The sequence below is a fragment of the Coffea arabica genome, chromosome 2c (assembly GCF_036785885.1).
Source record: "Coffea arabica cultivar ET-39 chromosome 2c, Coffea Arabica ET-39 HiFi, whole genome shotgun sequence".
Taxonomy (NCBI): Eukaryota; Viridiplantae; Streptophyta; class Magnoliopsida; order Gentianales; family Rubiaceae; genus Coffea; species Coffea arabica.
The window spans coordinates 12,735,788-12,760,841 of NC_092312.1; the positions used below are offsets into that span (position 1 = coordinate 12,735,788).

Here is a 25,054-nt window from a genome sequence, read left to right on the forward strand (position 1 = left end):
ATAAATTTGTTTGCTATCTATAATATAGAGTAAGAATAAGAGTAGAATAGAAAAGCTATCATGTCCGAGAAAAAAATTTGTGACTCGCGAGTACAGCCTACAGGGGTCCAACAAAGGCGCTATATTGACAGTGTCCTCCGCTGTAATACAAGTTGCGATTCCGCAACATCCATCTTCCTCAGATTAATGAAAACAAACCATCAGGACTAGATTGACAGCTGTTATTTTGAATTAACCTCCCATCACAATTGTTTAAAAGATTTGATTAAACGTAATCGCAACCATCTTTTTGCAAAATATGGAGTCTAAATATCCAAATATACCACCTCCAATCGGAGAAATCAATCATCAAACATACACTTGGTATCAAAATTTGGTTGTATTGACACATCAAAAACTTTTCATTAAACATTTATCAAATGCCAAACATGACAAAGGAACAACCTACAATATACAAAGAAAGAGTAAATCAGAATAATCCAGTTGCCAAATTCTTACAGGACAATCTCAGCTGTAAAAGCAACCTTTAATAAATCTTGACGAGTCTTTTCCATCAGCAAAGATGGATGCGTACTCAAGGCAGCCCTATAATTACACCAGGATACAAGCTCTTCATTTACAAAATCAGCATCTTTTTGGCACAATGACACCTAGATGCTTAAAAGAATTGATGATTTTCCCAGAAGTGATTGCTCTCCCTATAAAGGTTCAATGGACCCACTTTTTAGCCTCTCCATTCGTGCCTGAAGCCCGGATAATGCTTTCTCATCCATAGGAAGAACCCCTCCCGGCATTGAATTTTCAATACTCGCATGCTCAGTGGCGAGGGGAAACTGATTTGGCAGGGGATGACCTAAATTCCCATTCACAGCTATCACGGGCTTGTTTGCAGGCTCCTGATTTCCTGCAGCTGCAGCTAATTGAATGCTCTTCATTCTTTCCCTTATTGCATCTAATGCTCCACTTGTAACTGCAGTAACCATGATATTTCAGCCATATTTTACTCCAGAGTTCAGTAAAAGACAAGCAGAAGAGATATAAAGATGCAGTAATTTAACCTCCAGATGGTAATCTGTCGTTTCTTTGGTCCCCAGATTGATGCCTTGAATCTGACTGATCAAACCTGGGGCCCCTTGAAAGGGCAGGATCACTGCCTCGATCATCTTCAGCATATGATGGTGGCAAATTGAAGTTTGTAGGTTCTAATTTAGTGTTCATCGATTTTGCTTCACTAAGCGGATTAGTATTTACTGGTGACAAAGCACCAAATTTTGGGGAAGATAGGTTAAGTGCAGCTGGAGGAGGGGTCGACAAGGGTACGCTTGAAGGCGTCCTTCCTGCAGCCGTAGTCTTCTCCATCTGAAAGAGGAGTTTAACAGAAGGAAGGGGAAATCTCTGATTAACATACATACCACATAGATACGCACTTCACTAGAAACAGTTCAGTAGATACCTGTGCTAAACCATCTCTAATGTAAGTTCGAAATGCTTCACTAGCATTTTGCAGTTGAGCAAATATATCAACCTGAAATGAGCAGGAATGAGAAGTTGATGCATAAAAACGGTAAATATTGTCCATGTATAAAAGAGATTACTTCAAGTATCTAGATGTTATTTTTTGCTAACCTTGGGGTATAATTGGGTAATCCTGTACAGCTCATAAAGGCCGATGGTGCAAGTTTGCTTGTCACCAATTTTCTTGAATATTGCAGCAAGTTCTTGCTGCAAGAAGAAATGCAAATGATGAAAAGGAGAGAATGTATAGTCTACAATGACAGAGATGAGTCACATGACTCAAACAAGGATTCAATACCTTCAATTGTGCATCTGCAGAATGGGTTGCAGGAGCTGGATTATTGGCCGTGGAATCTCCCCAATGAGTTTGGCCGACAGGCCCAGATGGAGATAACATTCTGGCTGCAGCCAAGGTCTAGCAATTCCCAAAATATATTTATCTCAATTTTGAATAAAGCACACAGGAACAAGATCAAGTATCAAATGTGAAATCTTGCAGTACCTGAAGGTTAAGATCTATGTAGGCAAGTATAATTGGTTGGGGTTCCATATCTATTGGAACCATTGAAAGGTGACCCTTTATGGCAGTTCCACGAAGCTTCACAAGTTCATGCAAGACAGTTTTGACCATGCGCAACGGTTTGTCATCAGCTCCCGCCCTTGTTTATAAAGTAGAACCACCAAAAGTTTAAAATAACATGTGATTCATCTACATCTACTCAATAGCATGCAAGGATAGTAGCCACTTGATCTATTCAGACAAAGCAATCAAATAGAGGACTCAACTAAGCAATCAAGTAGATACCTTTTGCGAATTTCTTCCATTCCTAGCTCTTGAAGGTATATGTGAATGCTTTGGAGAATGCGATCAAGGTCAACCTCATAAATAGTACTTTGCAAAACCTGTATCAGTGAAAAGCTCTTAAACATACAAAGCCGATGCTAATTGCTAAACCAGATCGACAAAAGATGGAATAATTTCTGACACACAGATGCTAACTTTTAACTCTTATCATTTTGAGATAATAACGTGTCAAGCTGCAGTAGGAAATGTTTAAAGCAGATGTACTGGGAAATGAATAAAAGAAAATGTAAATTTCCTAGTCATATTCTAGCTGAAGCAACTTTTACTTGTGGCTTAAGTTGGCCATATGTGTGCACTTGCACATCATGTATCACAATTTAGTAAGTCAGACATATACACTTATCTCTATAGCTACCACTGATAAGTAGGGAAATAAGACAACCACAAGAATCACCTTCGTCAGTTTGATCAGACATTTGACAACCAAATCTGAAAATTTCTGATTTCTTATAGCAAGAGACTCGTTTATTGCCGGAGATGGCCACCTTGATGGGTCAAGAGGCCGCAAGAGATTAATGAGCACAACAAAGGATGATGTTCTGTTAGCATTATCCTGGAAGCACAACCATTAGTCAAACATAGGAGTGAGCAAGGACATTATCTCCAGAATATACAAGAACAATTTGAATTTTGTAACAATGCTAATCGATTACGAAGTTATTAGCGTACCAATATTTTTAGCATCAAGACATTCAAAGCTTTCAAAAGTTGACTGCCATCATCCATCCGAGGAACCCTTTCATCCAAGAGCCAAAGCAAAAGCTCAGTAATTAGGCTATCAAGAGTGCTCTCCTTGACGGCATGGGCAAGTCTTCTGTTTTGAAATGTCTGTTAAAAAAAAAAGTATTGAAATTACATTTATGGTTGATAGATTGCTTGATTGGACCAAAATTAAAATTATTAAACCCAATGACAGCTGGGAAAAGTAAATGTCCACCATCTCTTCTTCATTTATTAGTACCAAAATGGTCAACTAACAATCAATAGTGATAAGCACCAACCTGCATGAGCGTGTTCAGGACATATTTACAAGATCTTGAGGAGGCGCCCGTTAGACTAAAGTCGAAAGTTTTAGCTACCTGCTAAGATCAAATAGTGTGAGCATTTTGAACCAATTTAAAACAACAAAAAGGGACCAACATTGTAAACGAAAGCATTTAAGTGTTGCCTTGTTTGCTAAGCATGAAACAAGTCTATCTGCATCTTTAACCACATCATCCATAGCACTGCCTTCGGGATCACTAGTGGCCTGGGCCAACTCATGGCACACAACTTTCATTCCTTCAACGGACTGCAAGAAATAACGCAAATTATCCAGTAAATCACAAAAAGGTAATGCGCAATTCCCACCCACATATCATATTTGCTCTTGGCAGCAAATGAATAACCAATTACTAACAGTTTTTACAAGAATGCACAACACGCCCAAGAATAGCGGCTTGCATCTTTATACCAGGAAAAATATCACATTTTCTCTTTGGTGCTAGTCAAAATTAATTTATTATTTTTACCAAGAATCCACAACACACCTAACAACAGGATTTGATTAATCAATTCCATACCACAAACCGACCATAGGAAAAATACTTTTATCAGCTAGCCCACTTGTCACTTGAAACTAAAACCTCCATTCAAAGAGAGATCAAATTTCCACCCCATCAAAGTCTTGTCAATTTCTCAGTGGTCCAGCTGTTTGCTATAACCCTCTTATTAATTACCATAGTATGCAAGTCGAGAGCTATATCATAAGTCACAAATACATTAGCTTAGAAAAAAAAACAGCGAATAAAAGAATCCACATTGGAGTATCACCCAGCAAGACAACAACAATCCAGAAGCTGCAACATTAACCTAACATAGTAGGCTAAACAAAAGAGAACAAAAGAAAACCTGTTCTGGGGAACCATATGATATTATATCCAGAGCTTCATTCCAGTCCGTAGGACCAACTGTGCCAGGAACAGTCCGAGGGATTGGAGCTCTATCCATTTGAAACTCTGGATGACTATAACTGTCCCTAGAACAAAATACGGTTAATAACCTCACCTTGCATATTAAGATGAACAGCAACTTCAACAAAACCAGAAATCGATAAAAAGCTGCAACTTGTACAGAATTAATCACAAAAAGACATTGACAATGATGTAACTATAATGGCAATTATAACGAAGTAGTTAAGTACCTATTGGATAATGGGCCAACAGTAGACCTGGAAACTTCACCGCTTTGTTCTGCTAGATCCAATCTGTATAAAGCAGCAAACAAGTTGAGAGGTCTAAAAGGGACATTTGCAGAAACTAGGAAAGAGCAAGGCTGGAATACCAATACAAACTAACGCCAGGAACACAAGAGTTTTGTTAACAAAGGATGATGACGAGAATACATATGGTATGGAGCTTGTACAAGGTAAACGTAAAAGAAAAGAAGCAGAAAAAATTTACAGAAAAGCGGGATAAAAGGAACTATAGAAAACAGAATACTATAAAATTGGCTAAAGTATCGTCAGACTCCAATAGTTTTGCAACCGTAAAAGTGGGAAATAGAACTAGAAAGCTGTTGCAAATAATGAGGAAGAAACAGAGAAGGAATAATGGTACAAGTTTCTGTCCATGAAGGAAGAAAATCATCTCTTACTCCTGTTAAATAGGTAGGATGGTTAACATGCAAACAAGAAGAGAACAAAACCATCCATCCACAACATTTTACATGCAAGCATGCAAGATAGACCAGATCTATTAAAAAAAGGATTAAATTGTGATATTGATTTTTACATGTCATTCACCGCAGGCCAGCCAACAACCATTCACACATTCAATTGGAGAGTCGGCATTTATAGAAGGAACTTTCCCCTCTAGGTAAACAACAGAACCAGAGCACCCATATGGGGCCTTTCCAGTCCCAGTTCTGTCCAGTTATGTAATGGGTCCAACATTCGGTGTACATGTGTACAACTTTGGTGTAACTGTGAATTTTGTACTAAGTTGATGCAGAACTCACAATTACACCAAAGTTGTACCGGTTTACACCAAAGTGGTACTATTTTACAGAACTGGATGGAACTGAACAGAAATTCAACTGGAGAGGCACCTAATCCACAGAACACCAGAAAAAAGATAGCTGACAATCCAGATCAGGCTTTATTGTAAGTAAAATAAGAAACATTTGTCAGACTGTACATAAATGAATGCGTTATACGTTCATGTGCTAGTATATATAGAACCACTGGAACTTATAACAGCCTAATTTCTTCACCTATTATTCAATGGAAATAGATTCTAAACTTTGGCATTAACACACAATATATACAACCCCAATAAACAACACTTGTTCAACAATTCTTGACTGCAGAAAGAATCAAAGCCACAAAGCTAAAAAGCAACTGAAATTTTAGTTGACAGGATGAGTTTTTTTGTACTTGCTATGAGTTATCATAGTACAAGAGCATATTATCAGTAGGTAGCACATCAAACTCGTAAAAGAATGGTCATAAGGAGCCAGACTACAATCTACACTAAAGGAAATTGCTCCAAGAAAATAATTTAACAAAAGCCCCTCAGTACGAAGAACAAAACAAAGGCACACGAATAAGAGACTGGAAATACCCATTATCCCTCACGGAGCGCCTTAATACTGCCCTAATCTCACCGGGTTTTCCCTCCTTTCTTTTGTCCATCTCCCGTGCCTGCCAAAATTGAATATGAATAGCTTTTAAGGGGCTCCTGCAAGATAGGAAATTCCAATACCACCAAGAGAAAAGGAGAAAAGGTTGCCACCTTCCGCTTGAATCTTTCATCTAACATGCTCCTTTGAGCCTCTGTCAACTTTCCGACGAATTTCCATATGTCATCACCTAAAGAAATCAACCAGTATAAATAAGAAGTGTGTAGATACATAATGCATAACATAATGACAAGCTCAAGGTTAATCCCGTTCTTGCAGCCTACCCAGAAAATATACAACCTCAAAGTTTAAAATAAAAAAAATAATGAAGAATAATCAGCACAAAAGTCGCAAGTGTATAGATGTCCATCTAATTAATCAGCAGAAGCATATAAAAACTCACCAAGAATCTTGTATCCAGTAGCCAAAGTAATTAAAGCAGCATTCCTAATATCACCATCTCGTTCCGATGTTAAGCTTGCAACTGATTGCAACGACTTCAGATGTCCCCAAATCTGGAAGAAAAAGAAGAAAGGACTAAGCATTCTTGAAAGTAAAACCAAAGGAACAGAAGCTTAAGATATATAATGACTTTACCTCTGAAACATGGTTTTCAAGTAAGAAACCAACAAGATCAACACACTCTATTCGAGTTCGATTATTCCTAGACCGTAAGCCCTCCTGAATATATGGAAATGTTTTTGCTGCAGAGTATGTAAGGATTATTTGCTTAATTAACTCCCGCATCTTTTCTCGTACTTGTGCTATGTTATGTCCAGACTGCAGAAAACACAAATCTATCTGAGAACATGTATCTTCCAGGGAATGAATAACGAATAATGTATCTAGAAACACCACTTGGTAGGCAGAAATAAACTCGCAGAATATAAAGCTCACAGCATACACCACAAAGTTGCTAAATGGCAAGGACTAAATTCCACAGGTCAAATATACCAAAACAAAGCGCACCTAACTCCAAATGCAGTTAAGCAGCCAAAAGTTACTTTTACAATCAATATTAGTAGCCTCTTTTCAAAAAAATATAGATATAAATTTTTTTACCATTTGATAGGCAGAAAAGCTTGTTGGCACCACCACAAGACAGGCAAACATCATAATTTAAACATAGCAGGTCATGTGGCAAAACCTTTTCAATCAAACAGGGAAGAAAAATTGCAGCCTCTGCTTCAGTCATGATGTACCCCTCACTCTTCAACATGTCAAAAAGTTCATGAAGAAATTCCAGCACCTATTGAATAATTCTTCAAAAGTGAGTCCCAGGAGGTAGGAAAAAGCAAAAATCAATAATGTTATGGCAATATGCTTTAATTGGCAGGAAATGGGTGAAAAAACACCTTGAGCAGGCATGAAGTGTTTGACTCGCATATTCTCATAACAAACCACTTCAAGAGCACATCTAAAACTTCTATTATATCTTTTGCAATGGATGGGAGCACCTGAAAGTTTAAAAGACAAACAGTAAGAAGGCAATCCAAACACTACATACCAGAAGGTCTGACAAGTAATGCACCTTCTGCAGCATCTCAATCCCATCAACTTGCTTCTTAAAGTCTGTACTTAGAAGCCTCCTGTGCAAATCCTCTCTAAAGAACCTCATAAGGTCATTCTGTTGAATAGGAATACTAGTGAGTGCAAGCACCTTGATGACAGATAGACAATACTGAAGAAAAAACTCTTGTTACAGTCAGTAAATGTTTGACTACAACAAACCTCAAGATCTTGTATCTGTTCTGACCGAATCTCCTCAAACTTATATCTGCGGACAACTATTCTCTCTCTATCATCCTGTGCAAATATTGATGTCAAGAGCAGCTAACTCTAAAAATTTAGACTTCAAAAATGAATTGAGAGATACCTTGTTTGAATCCTTGACATTAAGCAAAGCCTGTGACTGGACACCAATGTCTTGAACAGACATAAGGGACTCTTGCCTTGGGCCTTTTGCTGGGATAGCTCTCTAAGGAAACCGAGAAACGGTTAATTAAATTTATATATTCCACCCTATTATGCAATTCAACTATGCAGAAAACATACTGAAGAATTAGCTTTGCTTCCATGTCTAGTTGGACGATCACCATAGCCGTTTGACTTTCCAATCTTTGAGCTGCCTTTTGATGCAGCAGAAACTCTTCCAGATTCAAACGTTTCTGGGAATTAAAAATCAACAACAGAAGTAAAAGATATATCTTTGCTTAAAATTTTCCAAAATTTCTTCAAATTTCTTAAAAACAAAATAAAAGTAAAATGTACTTTTGTCTTGAAAATTCAGAAAAATAAAAGCTATAATGCAAAAGGAACCAAGAATTCTTTCCCAAATCAACATTTTGAAGTAGAAATAAGCTTGAAGGAGAACACAACCAAACAAAAGGCACCTTAAAAAGCTTTTAGCTTAAAAACGCAAATATCAACAGATTCTAAGCAAACAAGAATAACCCTCACAAGGAAAGAGGTAACTGGGGAATCCACAAATCAGCAGGAAAAATATTAAAGCCATTGTATTGGAGAATACCATGAAGACCTCCATATGGCTTCAACCTTTCCAAAACAATTGCTAAAGCAGGTCCTTGTATATCTCTCAAATTCTTGCTCACCTAAATGGGATAATGTAGGAAAGGTCTAAGTGGATAAATAAATATCAATAACCCGAAAGAGCAGACAAGATTTGCAATACCAACCACTTCATGCCCACAGATCCTGAGAATTTCAGCAAAGCACGCTTCTGCTGAATGTCGAACATCAGCTGATTTATCCTACGCCAACAGAAACAAATTTTCATTGCAGTTGCACGCAGACTTAATTTTCTAAAATGAAAACATACAAGTATATTAAGGTAAATGTGAAATGCCATTAAGAAAATACCGTCATAGAAGAGGCCACAGGCTTTAGCAGCTGTGTGGCATCAGGGAAGTTAACTAACACATTCAGTTGTTTGGATAACCAATCAAAAAGATCCTTGCGACCTTCCGCACCAAGTTTAGCGTCCGTTATTGCAGTTGTAATATAAGGAATCTGAAGAAGCAACACATCAAGAACCTAGAAACAATTTTGGCAACAGAAATATCATAGGAAGCAAAAGGGAAGAACCATTTTCTCAAGATGAACAGCAGCTAGCCAAGAATCTAAAGTGCTCAAAGTGCATTCCCGTGTGTGCTTTTTATTGTCACCCAGGCATTTCAAAACATCTGACAGAATCCCCTGCAAAAAACAATGTCTTCACGATATGATCATCAAAAAAGCGAGCTTGTGTGAAAATCAAAATAGGACACAACCCTAACCTTGCTTGACTTGTCCACAGCTGCTCCCATAGCAGATGCAACACCGCCAATAGTAGACAAAGTTGCTATTATTAGATTCTTGTTGCTATCATATAGCCGGCCTCTAAGAGCACCAAATAGCTCCCCTATCAAAAATGCCAAGGAAAAAGTTATAAAATAAAATGAGCTGCTAAAGTGCAAATCAACCCCACCTCACTGTACACGGAAAATGATTACCAGTTCCAGTTGGTTGAATACGCTTATTAGCCTCTTCAATGATTTTATTCACAGTTTCGATAGATTCAAGTCGTATCTGGAATTCGAATAAATCAATTACTACTAAATTGCATATTCCAAAAAATGGTTCAAGACAGAACTTAAGGTGTATATGTCATACCTTCCAATCTGTACTTTCCAAGCCCTTGAGCAGAACAGGTGTGATCTTACCACTAATATCTTCTCGTGGAAGGCTATCTAGCCCACCACCTGAGGACGATGACATGGACTCTGCTGCCTTAACAGTTCTTTTAGGTGCTGCAGACTCCTACAAATTAGAACTCAAAGATTAACGGTTCTTATAGGTGCTGCAGATTAGACTCCTGAAGAGTATAACTAAAAGATAAAATAAGGGAATGAATGTAACATGAAAGAGAACCATCCCCGAGCCAACTGTACCTCATATGGATTTTTTTCATACTCTGCATCAAGTGCAGTGAGAAGAGCAGGTTTTACATCCGATAGAAATCCTTTAATACCTGCATGGAAGGTGCATTATATCTTCTGCAAACATTAAAAAGTTTCAATAACTTCAGAAAGCAGAAAATTTACCTGGACCGACATACTTGTGCAATGTACCAATGAGTTTAATAGTTGAATTTCTAGTGGCAGCAGTACTAGATTGTAACCCAATATCTTTACAGAAATCTATTAGATCCTGCAAAAGATGAAGAACATAAAAAGTAACTTTAGGTAACCAAAATAAAGGAACTTCATTTCTATACTAAGGATAAGACCAAAAATCATTAGAAAGTAGACAACTTCCAAAAAGCACTACAGACCTTCAGAACCAAATGTGAGGTTCCAAAGTCATCAACTGCAGAAACCATCCACAGAATCCCTTCGCTAAGAACTTTAGGATTCTTATGCTCTTTCATGATCTTGTATAGCTGAAAAAAAAACAAATGCCAACAGTATCAGATGACGAATAAACCCAACTGTCAAAAAATGAGTGCTAAACAGAACAGAAAGACAATTAATAGAAGGTAAAATCTAAGAATAGAGTCTTCCCAACTTGCAAGATCAACCAGAGAACTTCACAGAAAGTAAATGATAAGTTGTGAAAGTGCTGTAGGAAAAAAATTTTCTGGCAAATCCTGTTAGATTTACTGGACAGAATAAAAGGCTTCCTACAACAAAATGCAGATTGAGAAGAACATCACCAGCTCTCATTTGTCCCTTACCATACCAATTATCATAATATACAATACATTCAAAGTCTGAAACCAGTTATGGAAACAGGGCTTACTCTCTGGAAAACAAAGCCCGGACCAACAGCTTCACAAAAAGTAGAAAGACACTTCATTGCATGAGCTCTTGTCTTTATATCAGCAACTCTTTCACTAATACCTGTCAGCCAAAAATACATTTCGCATAACAAAACCAGATGCCAAGTGTGCACGTGTGTGTATTAGAGACTAAAATTAATTAAAAAAAGCAACTCACCTAGAAGGCATAGCACGACACATTTTTTTGGAAACTTTGAAGCAGTTGAAGCAATATGAGTAATAACCTCAATAACCTGCTGCTGAACCTGCAGTTGTCAGAGGGAAACAAGGTATCAGCTTATCGATCCGGATGGAACTCACAATAAACTTTACATTCTTATGAGACTATAAAGAGCATAGAATAGGAGTACCTGAACATTTTTCTCACCCCAGCCTGGAACAGCACAAAGCAAACGGACCAAAATCTCCACTGATGGATCAAGTTCTTGTATTGCTTCAACCTGTTCCTTGAAAGAGCCAATAGCTGCAATGGGAAGGGAAAAAAAAATTTAACTGGGTAACATCATAAATGAAGCACCATAAGCACATACCACTACTTTTAGTTCCTAACTACTAAAAAAAACTAAATGCACTGTAACAAGTTCATAAGTTTTGACTAGAACAAGTATGAGCTTGATAGACAGGGATCAGAAAGAAACTGAAAAGCACATACTATTAAACCACTCAACTCTTAAAGTTATGGTCATCATGGTCTCTATGAATATCCAGTCATCGTTGTTAGGATTTGCCCAATATTCTAAGCTCAACAAGTAAACACCATCCATAGTCACAGTGGCGGATCGGGTACCTCGCAACTACACAAACCTAGCACAAATAATGTATGACAACAGTAAATGGAGCATGGACTGTCTCTCTCTCACTCACACTCTCTCTCTCATCAATCATTAAACGATTTTACATCACAAGGTGAAAAACCTCCAAGATTGTATACTGTGAAGTACACTCACTTCCCCTCGTTTCCAAATAACTTTCATTGTCTTAAATTCAGACATGGCAGGTCAATATATTGACAGAAGGTACAATATCTGTTCCCAGCCACTGCTCACAAGATGCTTGGTATGAAAATGAGCAATCTAAATAGACAATGGCACTGGTGACAATGGCCATTAGTAGATGAAGAATTACCAATAACTATTACAGATGCAAGTATCATTCGCTTTTGTTCTCCAAACCTCAAATATTAAACACTGCTTTCTGCTATATGAACGAACTTCAAGAATTGATTTCAAAGGGGAAACTATGTTCTTTAGTTTTTGAAGGAAAAAATAAAAAGTACCTTCCAGCCGCTCTTTCCACACAGTACTTTTCAATTGAGATATAGTATCTGCTTGAATTAGGGAACCCAATTTCTCTTCAACTTCTTCAAGACTCATTTCAGCTGGCTGAGAATGCAACACAAGAAATTCAACAACTTTGTACAGCAATGCCAAAAAGAAACACCAGTTATGCATTCCAATTATCAAATTGCTAAAAAATAACTAGACCTCAACATCTTCAGTTTCTGCAGGCTTTGAAACTTTTGCATGCCCAGATCCATCCCCCTTTTTGTTAACACCCAATTTAGTTGATGCTGCTTTCTTATTAGCAGGCTGAAACATTGAACTTCAAGTCAAAAAATGTGCCGGAAGCAAGATAAATTTGCCAAAGGAAAAAGTAAAAACAATGCACAGTGTGTAAATACAGGATTGCAGCATACAATACTTACAGCTGCCTGAACAGGTTTCTTCCCACTCAGCATGCTTGCTGCAGATTTCCGAGCAAATGATCCGTCTGAAACCTGCAAGAGACCATAAACTTACAACTGCAAATATGTATATAAATATAAATATAAATACACACACACAAATATATATACGTGTGTATACATTAAGTACATACATACATACATATATATACATATATGTATGTACGTGTGTGTGTGGGGGGGGGGGATACTGTCCATGAGTGACTGCCAAATATGGTCTAACAGCCAAAAAGCATGCCCATGTACAAATATCCAAGTCAACTATACACGAACAGTAACAAATCTGTTTGAAACAAATGTCAACAAAAATAAAAGCTAAAAGAATTTTTGTTAAAATAAACATTATCAATTCCCTGGCTGGAACTACCCATGGTCATTTAAACTCAGAATCTTTTGTAGTTTGATTGGCTTTCCACTATCCAAAGAACTCATTCCAAAGCCTCCCAAAGGCTTCAGGTGAGTCATTAACTACCCCTATAAAACCATCTCCTTCCCAATGAGAACATATCCTATTTCTAAACTATCCGACCAAGATGTATCAAATTACAATGACAGCCTAAATAGGAGAGTTTAATAGCAAGAAGCATTCCAAGGCAAGAAATTCCACAATTTGAATAAATCACGACTCAGTAGGCAAGAGAAGCCTGATTTGATGAACCAAAATTGGAGCTCCCAAGCAGAATACATATCACATCATTAATTTCAAAAAATTTGCATATATTCGTTCTTATACATTCATACTATTTATCTCATATAGATAGATCCTAAATGATAAAAACAACCAAGAACATCCAACAACATCAACAAAAGGACAAAATATTCACCTCCAAGGAAGACGAACTGCCTACTGAAGCTTGAATTGCACCTGTCATAAATACATGTTAAGACACATAACAAAGAAAAGAACTTCTGAGTGGTTTAGAACAAACACCTTATAAACAAATGCATACAAATCAAAACAATCACTTCATACTTGAACTGGAAACTACTGCTGGACCACCTCCAGAGCCACCAATCATTTCTGTAAGCTTCTTTTTCCTGACATCATCAAGTTTTTCGAGCGACTTTTCCAACGGTCTCATGCCCACAGACTATAAAAGAAATAATGAGAAGAGACAAATGACCGTGGCCACATTCATAGTAAACAAGCATCAAGCAGTCAATTAGCTTAACATAAAGGAATTGAATGGAACAGGAAAAATTACCTTAGCTATCGCCGTCAAAGCTGAGAAAGCGGCATCTCTAACTTCAGGTGTCCCATCATTTAGTGACTGCAACAGCCAAATCATTTTCCAAAGGGATGGATTACAAGATATTATTGATCAAATCATCAGACAATAGCACAGGAAAGGAAAAGATGCCAGCATCATAGAAAAACCATCATTGTGGAAATGGTAACACACTGCAACAGCATGATTAAAATCTGAAAACCATTTAATTACATACTAATATGCATGAAAAATTTACACCCCAAAAAAATAAAGATCAACATGTTATTATGGTACAGTAACCTAAAGAATGAAATTCCAGAAATAAAGTATAACAACATCGCTCCTCGCATCAACTTGATTTTCCTTTCTTCAAGTTTTAGAAAATCTAATATTCACTTTAAAATGCAAGTCTCCAACTTGTGCCAAAAAGTCAAATAGGGAAATGTAATCAAAGCATCCAGATTATTTCACAAAGCACAAAGATGCACGAAACATTTTTCTAAAGTAAATATATACGAGAAGTGACACAAAACAACATCATATATATGGTGGTATGTTGATCAAACTGTATGCTTACCTCCATGCATATTGGCACATACTCCTTGTGTACTTTGAGGATGACAGCTTTATTGCTTGTCTCAATGCAAAATGTAACCCAGTTCAAAGTCAAAGATCGCACAAGGGGTACTTTATTCTTAACAGCAACCTTAACATCTGCAACAACAATGGTCTTTGATCAGGATAAGCCTTCAGAAGCACCAGAAAATGAAACCAAGTATAAAAAACAGAGGATGAAAAAGTAAATCTGATCTTCATATTTCTGCTCAGTATTTCAGCAAAGGTATATATATATATATATATGTGTGTGTGTGTGTGTGTGTGTGTGTGTGTGAAAAAATGATAATCCAAAATTGTATACTTGTTCAGTTGGAGTTAAATCACATCTTTCTGCAACTGATAACCAACATAAAAAAAGGGCTACCTGCACTTGCTGAGCCCACAAAAATATAAAACTTGAGTGCAGTGCCCTTTTCCGTGCCAAGAACGAGTTCTATTCAACCCATTCAATAGTATAGGCCAATATTAATGCGTTCAAGTAATAGGTTATCCAACAGCAAGGTATGAACTTGCTTGTCTAAACTACTCATAAAGACAATCACTCATGTGACAAACATTTGCAATTCCACAAAAGAAGAAAAAGAAATCCAAGCAAAACAAGATAAGTATACATAAGCTGCACATAAAAAATCAAAATCATCATGAAAACAAGCTTTCAATATTATATCAAATATTGTGGAACATATCATACACAAACATTAAATAACCCCTCGTATAGAAACAAAACCTGCCTTCAACAATATCAGCAAGATTTAAGCACCCTGATTTGTGCATTGCCTGGAGTGTTTGAGTAAGAGACTCTGCCAAAGCAGGTTTTTTTTCCTTCAGTTTTTCCTGGAAAACAAATAATGCACAAGATTAGTAATATTAAAGTCAAAACCCCAGGCCATGGTATGGACCAAATAGACAAGAAGTTCACTCGCACGAGTGGAGACCAAAAAGACAAAACAACTTTTCCGACTAAAACTGCAATGTTTATGGTGTATTTATAAGACTGCAACCTTGCAGAAATTTTTGCTGTCCCAACATTCATTTTAATTGTCTAACACAATATTTCAAAACTCAAGTTGTAAACACCATCCTTACATGGTACTTCAACAGCAAAGTACTTTTGTGCACAGGATATGACATGGGTGCTGTTATTTAAAAAGTATTGGGCCTGGTAAAATGTTAGTTGGGTAGATTTACTTTGATGGAGCTCTTGCACCTTACTAGTCCTAACAGAAACCCACTTTACAACATAGGATTAATGAGCATAAACATAGGAACTGTGATAGCGTAACTGTCAAGTATGGCAGGCTAACTCCCAGGTATTTTAGCCTCGGTTAATCAAATACCTATTTCAGCTATATAAACCAAAAAAGAGATTCTTCTATTATATAACTTCAACAAAATAAACAGACATACTTTAATATGTGTACCTAAACATTTGGCTGCATTCCCATACCAGATGCAAGACCATCTATTTCAGGATCAATTTATCCAGACAAAAAGGACTATAATAAAAATGTTGTAACATAAGAACATTTTTCTCCTAAAACTACAAAGGTTGCTTAGACGATTGAGCAAGCAAACCCTGACATTTCACCATGCAAGTTCTAGTATCATAGGATGAAAATTACCAGCAAAACAGGCAAAAGAAGGCGAGAGCTCCCTGAAAAATGTGTTCTTAATCCACTTGCAAGATTTCCAATTGCTTGGACAGCTTCCACTGCAACAGCTATGTTTACATCTGTAATGAGCTGCAAAGTCCCCAATAAAAGTCACTACTCCAACTATAAGAAGAAAAGAAGGTTAGCCTTGGAATTTATAATACAAAAAGCAAGTAAAATGCACCCACCCATCCTTTTATTTCAGTTAGACTAAAATAGATGCCCTTAATATTCACATAAGAACTTGAGCTACCCATAAATTGTCAAATTTACAGAAAAGAATTAACTATATTCTTCTTTTGACAAGTATATGTGGCAGAGGAAGCTGAAGAACCAGAAACCAGTAAGTAACATAATGGATGCTCCACCATACAATTATTAACTCCCTGCCACCAACTCGCTCTTATGAGGCTAGAATGAGTCTAATTTTAATGCTCTCACCACATGCGGAACCAAAATGAATTTTTAATCTCACAGTGAACAACTATCAGACTGGTAACCTATGTAATTTGCCAAAGAAAATCAATATCATTCCTCCTCTGCATGGCAAGAGCATTAATGGTTACATGGCTGAGTTTAGAAGCCAGGCACAAGTTTTTATTACAAAAAGTCCAGTAAAGTCTTAAGGGTCTAGTCCAAAGAATACATGTACAGCTTCATATCGCAACCACAGGGCACGTTAACATCCGCCCATTTTTGGTTCTAAAACTCAGTTATAAGGCAACACAGTGCACCAGAAAATTAAAACTGAAGCAAATTAACCAGATTGCTATATCCTAAACTCTCGACTCAACTTGAAAGCCAATGCTACAAAAAATACAACACCTTCAAAGCAATGGATTTTTCAAATAGATAACCAATAAGAATCATGAAAAATTGCTAAACTTGATGATTACACAACTTACATGGACAACAACAGGTATTTGTTTTGTCATTCGCCTGTCAGTTAATAAACTGTAACTAGATAAATCAAAACAGCAATCTACAATTGCAAATCAACAAGCTACTCCATTCCTGTATGTTGAATGACAACCAGCTAATAACTCACATCTCAACACCTTTTCACCATTGTCAGTCACATTAACTCGTGTTCCACATTCAATAGTCCTTTTCCTCAATCAGCCACTTTCAGAATGCTACACCTTCCTATTACTAACCGAACACCCCAAATTTCTGAACCATGTTTGACATGAAAGTAATCATTAGGTCCCCATAATGTTCGACATTTTGGGAAGTCCAACCTCTAAACCACAGAAAAGAAAGTGGTTGAATGGATGACTTTGCAATTCTATCATAACAAATTTAACCACATGTGCATGTGGATGCTTAGAACAACAATACAAACTTTGTGACCAGACAAGTGGGACCAATGTGAATTGAAATTTAAAAATAACTCTAGAGTGTGCTTTGCACACATGAGCAGCCAGTGTGCTTCGCTTTCCTATTAAGTACTGTTTGAATATCTTATCAGTATAAAGTTGATAACTTTCCAACAGTAAAACAAAAATTTGAATAACGCTATAAGTTGGAAAGTGAAAAAAGGTTAAAACTTGTGGTAAGATGACTAAACAACCAAAAGAGGAAAGTAGGGCTATATCGATGTGGCCAAGGGGGACTAACCAATTCTACCTCTTTCTAATTGCGTCATACCCTTCAATCAATTCCAAAGAGTCCTACAGCCAATTTCAAACAACTGGAGGTAAAAAAGTGACCGTTGGTTGCATAACTAATACACCACCTAGTCAACTTCAACTAGAGGTTTTAGCAGTCTAGTACCCTTTCTTTCAAGGATTATAGCAGGCTAAAATTACAAAGCCAGAACGGACCAAGCAAAAACTAGACACAAACCAAGGGCAGAGGCAGCTGTTTATAGCAATTCACCCTGATAACTAATATAATGAAAACATTGCAGTTGCAGCACAAGTACGAGTTAACATGACGAGATAAGACAAATTCAAGCTTCTGATTGTTCATTAGGAGAACACCAGAACTTCAGGTGTCCAGATTTCAACAACTAAACAGAAAGGCACCGAATAAATAAAACAAGGCAGGAAAAATCTCTCAAAAAGGACAGCAGACAGGTGAGGAATTGGAGCTTTTTGTCTCCAGCAAAATGGTGTATAAACCAATTAGAAGACTTGCAAACCTTCTTAAGTGTCCGGCATATCTCTGTGAAATCACCAGGAGCTATCCTTTTGGTAGATGCAAGCTTGGTTAACTCTGCAACAGCTTCTTTCCGCTCTGACCACTTTGCAGCTTTCTGAAATATCAAGACGGACAAACAAAAAGTTACCTTCCATCCTACATAAATTAGCCCAATAATGAGATGATAAAAGATGCTTAAGTAAAAATCACAACAGTAATAACGATTTGTGTGTTTATATGAGAGAGTGAGTGAAGCACTAACCACTCCATCCCAAAAACCAGACTTCTCCAGAGGCGTCAATATATCAACAGGATCAACAAGTTCATACTCATCTATCTCCTGATGAACTGACAAGAAAAGATTTGTCAGGCCCAGGCAGGGAGGTCAAAGGATATATAACTATATTTGAGCATGCCTTGAAAGACAAATCACCATTTTAATGCCAGTTCAAGCCATTGCTTTTCTTCAAATTCAGCACCAATAATTAATGTGACAAAAAACAGAAGAAGAATCCATTTGGCAGGGTTAGTCGCATACCTTCAGCTGCAGCTTCTTCAGATGGCCCAGAAATCACAGCCTCAGAAGCAGCTTCATGTTCTGGCTCCTTGTCTTGCTCAGATCTGACAAATGTCAATCAAAAAGTTACCATCAGAAAAGGAAAAACCACTCATCCTATGCAAATTGAATAGTCATCAGCATGCACAGCCTTCATTCACAGACTACAGCAAAATAAACTTCAAAAAAGTAATGTGCTAAAATCGTGTGGTTTGACACACAATGCACATAAGCTGGGGAAGTTTTTAAGGATTGGTAAAGTTCTATTCTTTTTTCATTATTTTCAAAGATGGGGGCTGGAGGTATTTGCATGAAATGATGAAATCCACCATAGAATGTATTATCCCCAGCACAATGGCATGAGAAAGCAACATACATGGAAACAAACAAACACAAACATATATCTGTCAGCAAATATTAACATGGCCTGAAGACTTAAATCAATAAACATATATAGGCCCCAATAACATTTATCTTCAATCATGTACTACAACAGAAAGGAACAAAAACCTTAGAAGCCCCCATCCACCATGGCAAAGAAGAATCAAAGGGTTACATGAGCTTCTCTACAGTCAATAATAAAGATTTAAGGTATATCAACGTATAAATCAATATTTCCTACAAGTATTAAAAATGGTATGACAACTCTGGTCAACAGTCAACACTGAAAGCCTAGTGCTAGTTTAACAAGGCTGCATCAAAAAATCAATCTTTGTGAACATAAAATGCAGATGACTATAAAAGTAACTACAGTACGAAGAGTCAAAACAAAAAGGATTCATATGACACATTTTCTTGTCTCCACTGGGGCTATAAATGAAGTACTTTCATGAACTTCTATGATGTTAAAAGAGGGTTGATTTCAAAAAGAAACAGTACCTTATTTTGCGGGTTGGCTTAGCTGTCCCTGTCACATTGACAAGCTCTGCTTCCAACTCTTTTTTCTTAAAATGTTACAGAAAATACACCATAAATACAAAGAGCTAAAAATCAGTATAGAAAACATACAAAAAGATCTATTAAAGAATAACATACCATTGTGTCACGCATCTTCTCAAGTAAAATTGATTTAACGGCATCTTTACCAATCCAACGACAAAGCTCCAATGTTAGTCCTTTGGACGAAGCACGTACGTTTTGATCTTGATGATCAAATAGTTCAGGAAGCATCTTCAATATTCTCTTTGGTGGCACAATCTTAGAGCCAAATTCACTATTAATAATTCAGCAAAACGTTATTACTTTCAATGGCATGAAAACATAAATTATTGTCAAGTCAAACAAAATTAACTCAAGGACCATGATTTATGTACCTTAAGGCCTGAAACATGACATCTATTGCGGGAACAACAGCTTTAGCAACTTTATTTTTTATTGCTTTCTCCATGGCATCCTACAAAGGACAAAATATTCATCAAGCATTATACATGCATTCACTTCATTAATGTGCAAAACATTCAAAAGGACACTTGCATAATCCAAACCAGCGACTTCCCTCACATGAACTCCATGTTATTACCCAGGAAAAATGATATCTAAACAAAACAACAAAAATGTAGAAAGATCCAACAAAAGCCATGTTCCAATTACTGCCATCAAATCGCTTAAATGATCCATAAGACTCGATTAGTTTTCCAAAACAGCAAACTCGAACTGACCAGTGTTTCTGAATTCTATTCCAAATGAGAAAGCTCAAAACAAGATCACTGAGTACCTTTGACCTTCAAATTGTTTTTTATTACAACCATCAACCATAATGCTCCTTGAACAGACTACCCTATTTGCCATATGATTATCAGCAGATCTGCAAATTCATTTTCTTAAACATCTCAAATGACCAGCAAATCCATATATCCATTTCTCCTAATCCTTACAAAAAAATTATTATTTTTTATAATAAATCTGCTTCCTTGGAGGTGTCAATAATGTCTTCCAATCCACTGGAAATACGCTATCCCTGTTCACATATTCCCAGCATAAGTCCCTCCATAATTATTTCAATTCTTCAAGCAACAAAAGATGGATTAGTTGCAATACACAGAAATTAAGTTTCCAAGGCTCAATCTCTACAGAGTACTTTCATGGCTTAGCTCTTCATCAGATCCAAAAAAAAAAGAGCAACTCCAATCACTTGGATGGTGATAAATACTGCAAGAAAACAGGAACATATCCCCGATTTGTACCTCTATCTTGAGGCCCCTCCCTGCCCTTAATTCCAAAAAAAAGGACCATCAATACATCATCATAAGCCTTCTGTGTCAAGGTTAAACGAACTCTCTCACCATCCTTCTCGAACTTTGTTCCAATAGTTAATTAGTGTTAAAGTTACATTTAAGTTTTACTCTTTCAGACCCTTCAGAAAGCACTTTGCCTTTTCAACTTATCTACTGAGTTTCAAACTCTTGCATCGCCTTTGTACGTGCACCAAAATTCACAAGTTTACAGTATTTGTACCCTGAAACCACTTTTTAATGAATTAACAAGATGGTAAAGCTTTAGTTACAAAACAATAAACCTAAAGAATGCAGCTAAAGTTACTTTGAAACCTATTTCAGCACCAACAATATGTTCCATCCAATGACCATGCAATTGATGAAGTGTGACTAGATAACTAGGATTTATCAAAGACATGGTATATTCCAGAAAGCAGCTTCTAGCTTTTCGATGTCCTTGCCCATTCTGTTGAAGGTCCTCTTTTTACTCTCTCCAGAAAATACAAAATCACAGCTGCAGAGTGTCTTCAATTTCAGACTTCTTCTTTCGACCGTAGAGGATCCAGCACATCTTGTCAAATTCCATCACACAGCCCATTACACTCCACAAATACCTAGAAAGTTTCCCACAACTCAACAACCACCTAAGTATCCAAATGGGATATCTTCATTGTTCAACCTAGTTAGTAGCCATTTCCAGGGAGTCAGCTCTTATTCTCAGCTCTTAATTAAGTTCCTACCAGTTAGGATGCCTTTATGGGAAAGTTAATTACTCTACTAGATGCAATAGTGTCCTATATCAGCTTACATAACAACTCGTTTGCTGCTTTGCGTCTTAAATTGGTATATTGACCCAGTTCAGAGTGTCTACTGGCTATTGACAATGGATGTACTTCTCTTTCCAAAAGAAAGATAATATCTATCCACCTTGCCTAGAATCTTTCTTCCTTCATAGCAATATAGCTGAATGCTCTTCTTATCCAAAGATTTAAAATTTGCATTCTGCATAACCTTAATTAAACCAGCAGTTCAAAGCACAAACTATTGCAAAGATTCACCCTTCATATTTCATCCTTGTAATAGCATCCAGGTTTTCTGTCATAGCACTTCCCTCTTTGAGCATTATACATCTACCAGGAAAACTGTTTTCTCATTCTCCTTCGATTAGCCTTAGCACTCTAGATCTTGCTTCCAACTTGTCTGTCCAACCCTTACCATGTCCATTCTCAAATTCCAACAACTTTCTCCTTTTGACTTCATCATTCAAATGTTTCAGCTTCTCGACAAAGCAGCGACTAAGATGCCCAACCACTACTACCAACACCAAGCACATACCCATCAGTACAACCTCTTTGCTCCAGCCATACCTTCAAAAATCAAGAACATCTCTTTCTCTAATTCCACAACAATGTAGTTGAAGTAGAGTGTGGTGAAAGCCAGATTTGAGGAATATCTGGTGTAAGCATTTGGATGTAACTATTCCTATTCACTGAAAGAGAATATCTATATGTAAGTTTTGACGTCAGACTAAACACGCCTGCAACAACTGATTGACCAGCAAAAAGTGTAGATAAAACAACTGTAACTATCAACTAGCAACTGTGAGTGCGCCCAATGGGCCATTGACTTCTCTCACAAAGGCCAGATAAATCTCAGTCAGTCCCGCATCCATTCAAAAATTGTTGCTTCATCAGAACCAAATCCATAATCCAAGGGCATATTCCAATCAGTCCTGAACTTAATTTCATTTCTATCTACCCAAAGTAGGCCAATACAACGCTTATACAATATTTCTTCTTTTCCAGTTGACAAAAGATTTCAAGGAAAGTGCAAAAAGTAATGCTACAAACACAAGCTTATTCATATTCACAAATGTGCTGATCATTGTGGAAATAATGCAAGTGAATCCCTCTGTGAAGGGACCAACGATGGATTAAGTTATTGCTTTCTTTCATTTGCCAAAATATTCCATGACATAATGTCCATACTTCCAGTTTATGAATAGTAAGCTCTTCATATCTTGAATTTGACAATGCAAGGCACTATCGTTTACTTAACTTGAATACTCACAATACAGAACCTAGTATATAATTATGATATCAAAATACAAAATCAATAACAGTAACCAGCAAAAGAGTGGAAGATCAACATATGGACCACAATGAAACAAAGAAGCCAAGGAAATTCTTTGGCATACACAAGTCTGCCTTGCCTCTATTCATGTTACTGTTAAACCACAGAGATATTATCAATCTGTGCATCACCAAAATATCTACTCATAACGGCCTGAATTAACATTTATAATATAGAAGGACTCATAATTTTACGAAATAACATGCCAACATGGCATGTCATGCATGGGATTCTTCTTTATCACTAATTCAGAGAAGATGAATTGGCAAAACGCTATTCATCCACTCTAAAATTCAGCTATTCTACTCAGTGCTATTCTACTCAGTGATTCACACTGAGTAGAATATATATAACAATTACAGCTCTGTAGCACATGTTTGAAGGTTCTACTGCAGTTTTTTGCAAATATCAACACTGCTGAGTAGGTTCAGTTTGTATGCTTATTCATATAAGTTGGTCCAAAATTTGCATGACAGAAAGGATTTCAGGAAAAGGAGAGCATATATATAAAAACTTGAGTGCTGATTCCCAGGTCAAAGATAGTCGAACACACTACAACTAAATCAAAAACACCCATAATGTGAAAAACAATTTACATAGACAGCAATGTTGAAAATTATAGCTTTTGCCAGCTGCAAGCCTCTAACCCACGTTACAGAAATCAAAACAAATTATGAATCAGGAAACTCCCTAAAATGACATCTATGAAGCATATATACCAGCTAAGGATCAACCAAGCATTAAGATATGATGAATGTTCCATGACTAGTAAGTTCACTTTAGCACAGCACAAGCACAAGCACAATGAACATCACACGTTGTATTCTCAAACACATACTATTTAAAGTAAAAGATAAAAACACTAATAAAATAAATTAAACAGGAAATCAGAATGAATACCAAGAATTGCTCAACAGCTTCCAACTCCATCCACAGCATAAATGCCGTTTGTGACTTCTCCACCGTCTTTGGCCTTCCCGTCATGCATTTTGCCACTATCACGTCACATACTTCTTTTGCATATCTACCAGAAAATACATACGCATACACACAACATTCAAGATAACAGAATTAAGCTTGTTACAACCAGAACTAAAATTCAGGGAAATAAAATTAAAATTACCTCGCAGCATCAGCATCAGCAGCTTTTAAGAAGGCAATTAGGGCATCTAACGCCTTCTCTTGTACCGGCGCATTCGAGTCCGCAAGAGTCTTTTTAAAAAATGGTCCTATAAAAATGCCCAAACACAAAATCGAATTACTTCGCAACAATTCAGCAAAAGTGAGATCCAGCTGAAGAATAATCACCCACATTACACATATTCAAACAGGGATGGACGAAGCTAAGATCGCACAACAACAAATCAGATCTGGGAAAATGAAATGAAAGCCCTAACTCACCGAATTCCCGGAGGCGCGGGTCCTTAGGATCGGAAATGGAGTCGCAGACGGCAGCCAAGTCGATGTTAGCATCGTTCCTCACCTTCCAATTCTTATGCATTAACCTATCTTCCCATGGCAGTTTCTTCGCCTCCTTCAACAACTTCTCATCCTCCGACATTGCTCCTATTTGTATCTATCTATCTATCTCCACCACCAACAACACACACCATACACTGTGTTCTCCTACGAGCGTATCGGACTATACATACAAAAACATCTACAACTCTATCCCTGTATCGGGCAGCCAATAAAGCTTTTTCCGACGACTGAAGAACAGAACAGAATCGAAAATGCCGGAGACGGCGTCGTTTTTCCCGTGTTTAGGTGTAAATTTGAATTTTTTTTTTGTTATCGTCTCTTTTTTCCTTTCTTTGTTTTCTTCTCAGCCGAAAGGGCCGGCGAGGGCAGAAATATGGTTTGAGAGTGTGTGTGTGTGTGTGTGTGTGAGAGAGAGAGTGT

At 37.1% G+C, this 25,054-nt stretch overlaps 1 protein-coding gene across 2 annotated transcripts; it reads right to left on the bottom strand.

Annotated features, from left to right (window-relative positions):
- Positions 1 to 360: 360 nt before the first annotated feature.
- Positions 361 to 25,054, bottom strand: LOC140004529 (protein MOR1-like). 2 transcript variants are annotated; one of them, XM_072074443.1, is made up of 54 exons: positions 24,554 to 25,054; positions 24,276 to 24,381; positions 24,053 to 24,176; positions 20,120 to 20,199; positions 19,842 to 20,019; positions 19,686 to 19,750; positions 18,789 to 18,871; positions 18,513 to 18,598; positions 18,252 to 18,365; positions 16,076 to 16,195; positions 15,185 to 15,287; positions 14,413 to 14,549; positions 13,830 to 13,895; positions 13,598 to 13,715; positions 13,449 to 13,489; positions 12,586 to 12,657; positions 12,365 to 12,469; positions 12,157 to 12,262; positions 11,231 to 11,343; positions 11,038 to 11,125; positions 10,841 to 10,941; positions 10,374 to 10,481; positions 10,144 to 10,249; positions 9,991 to 10,070; positions 9,713 to 9,859; positions 9,553 to 9,628; positions 9,337 to 9,461; positions 9,146 to 9,256; positions 8,921 to 9,070; positions 8,737 to 8,811; positions 8,571 to 8,652; positions 8,096 to 8,208; positions 7,917 to 8,018; positions 7,772 to 7,846; positions 7,572 to 7,667; positions 7,396 to 7,497; positions 7,188 to 7,289; positions 6,638 to 6,820; positions 6,444 to 6,555; positions 6,154 to 6,230; positions 5,983 to 6,062; positions 4,563 to 4,625; positions 4,271 to 4,397; positions 3,549 to 3,671; positions 3,382 to 3,459; positions 3,050 to 3,208; positions 2,775 to 2,933; positions 2,321 to 2,418; positions 2,018 to 2,174; positions 1,814 to 1,930; positions 1,627 to 1,722; positions 1,454 to 1,525; positions 1,059 to 1,359; positions 361 to 970 (listed from the first exon to the last, which is right to left on the bottom strand). In XM_072074443.1, the coding sequence occupies exons 1-54, from the start codon at positions 24,711 to 24,713 to the stop codon at positions 699 to 701; spliced, it is 6,090 nt and encodes a 2,029-aa protein (XP_071930544.1). In that variant the 5' UTR covers positions 24,714 to 25,054; the 3' UTR covers positions 361 to 698. The 2 variants fall into 2 exon arrangements, with proteins under 2 accessions (XP_071930544.1, XP_071930545.1); XM_072074444.1 differs by having other exon boundaries at positions 4,271 to 4,391; positions 24,554 to 24,855.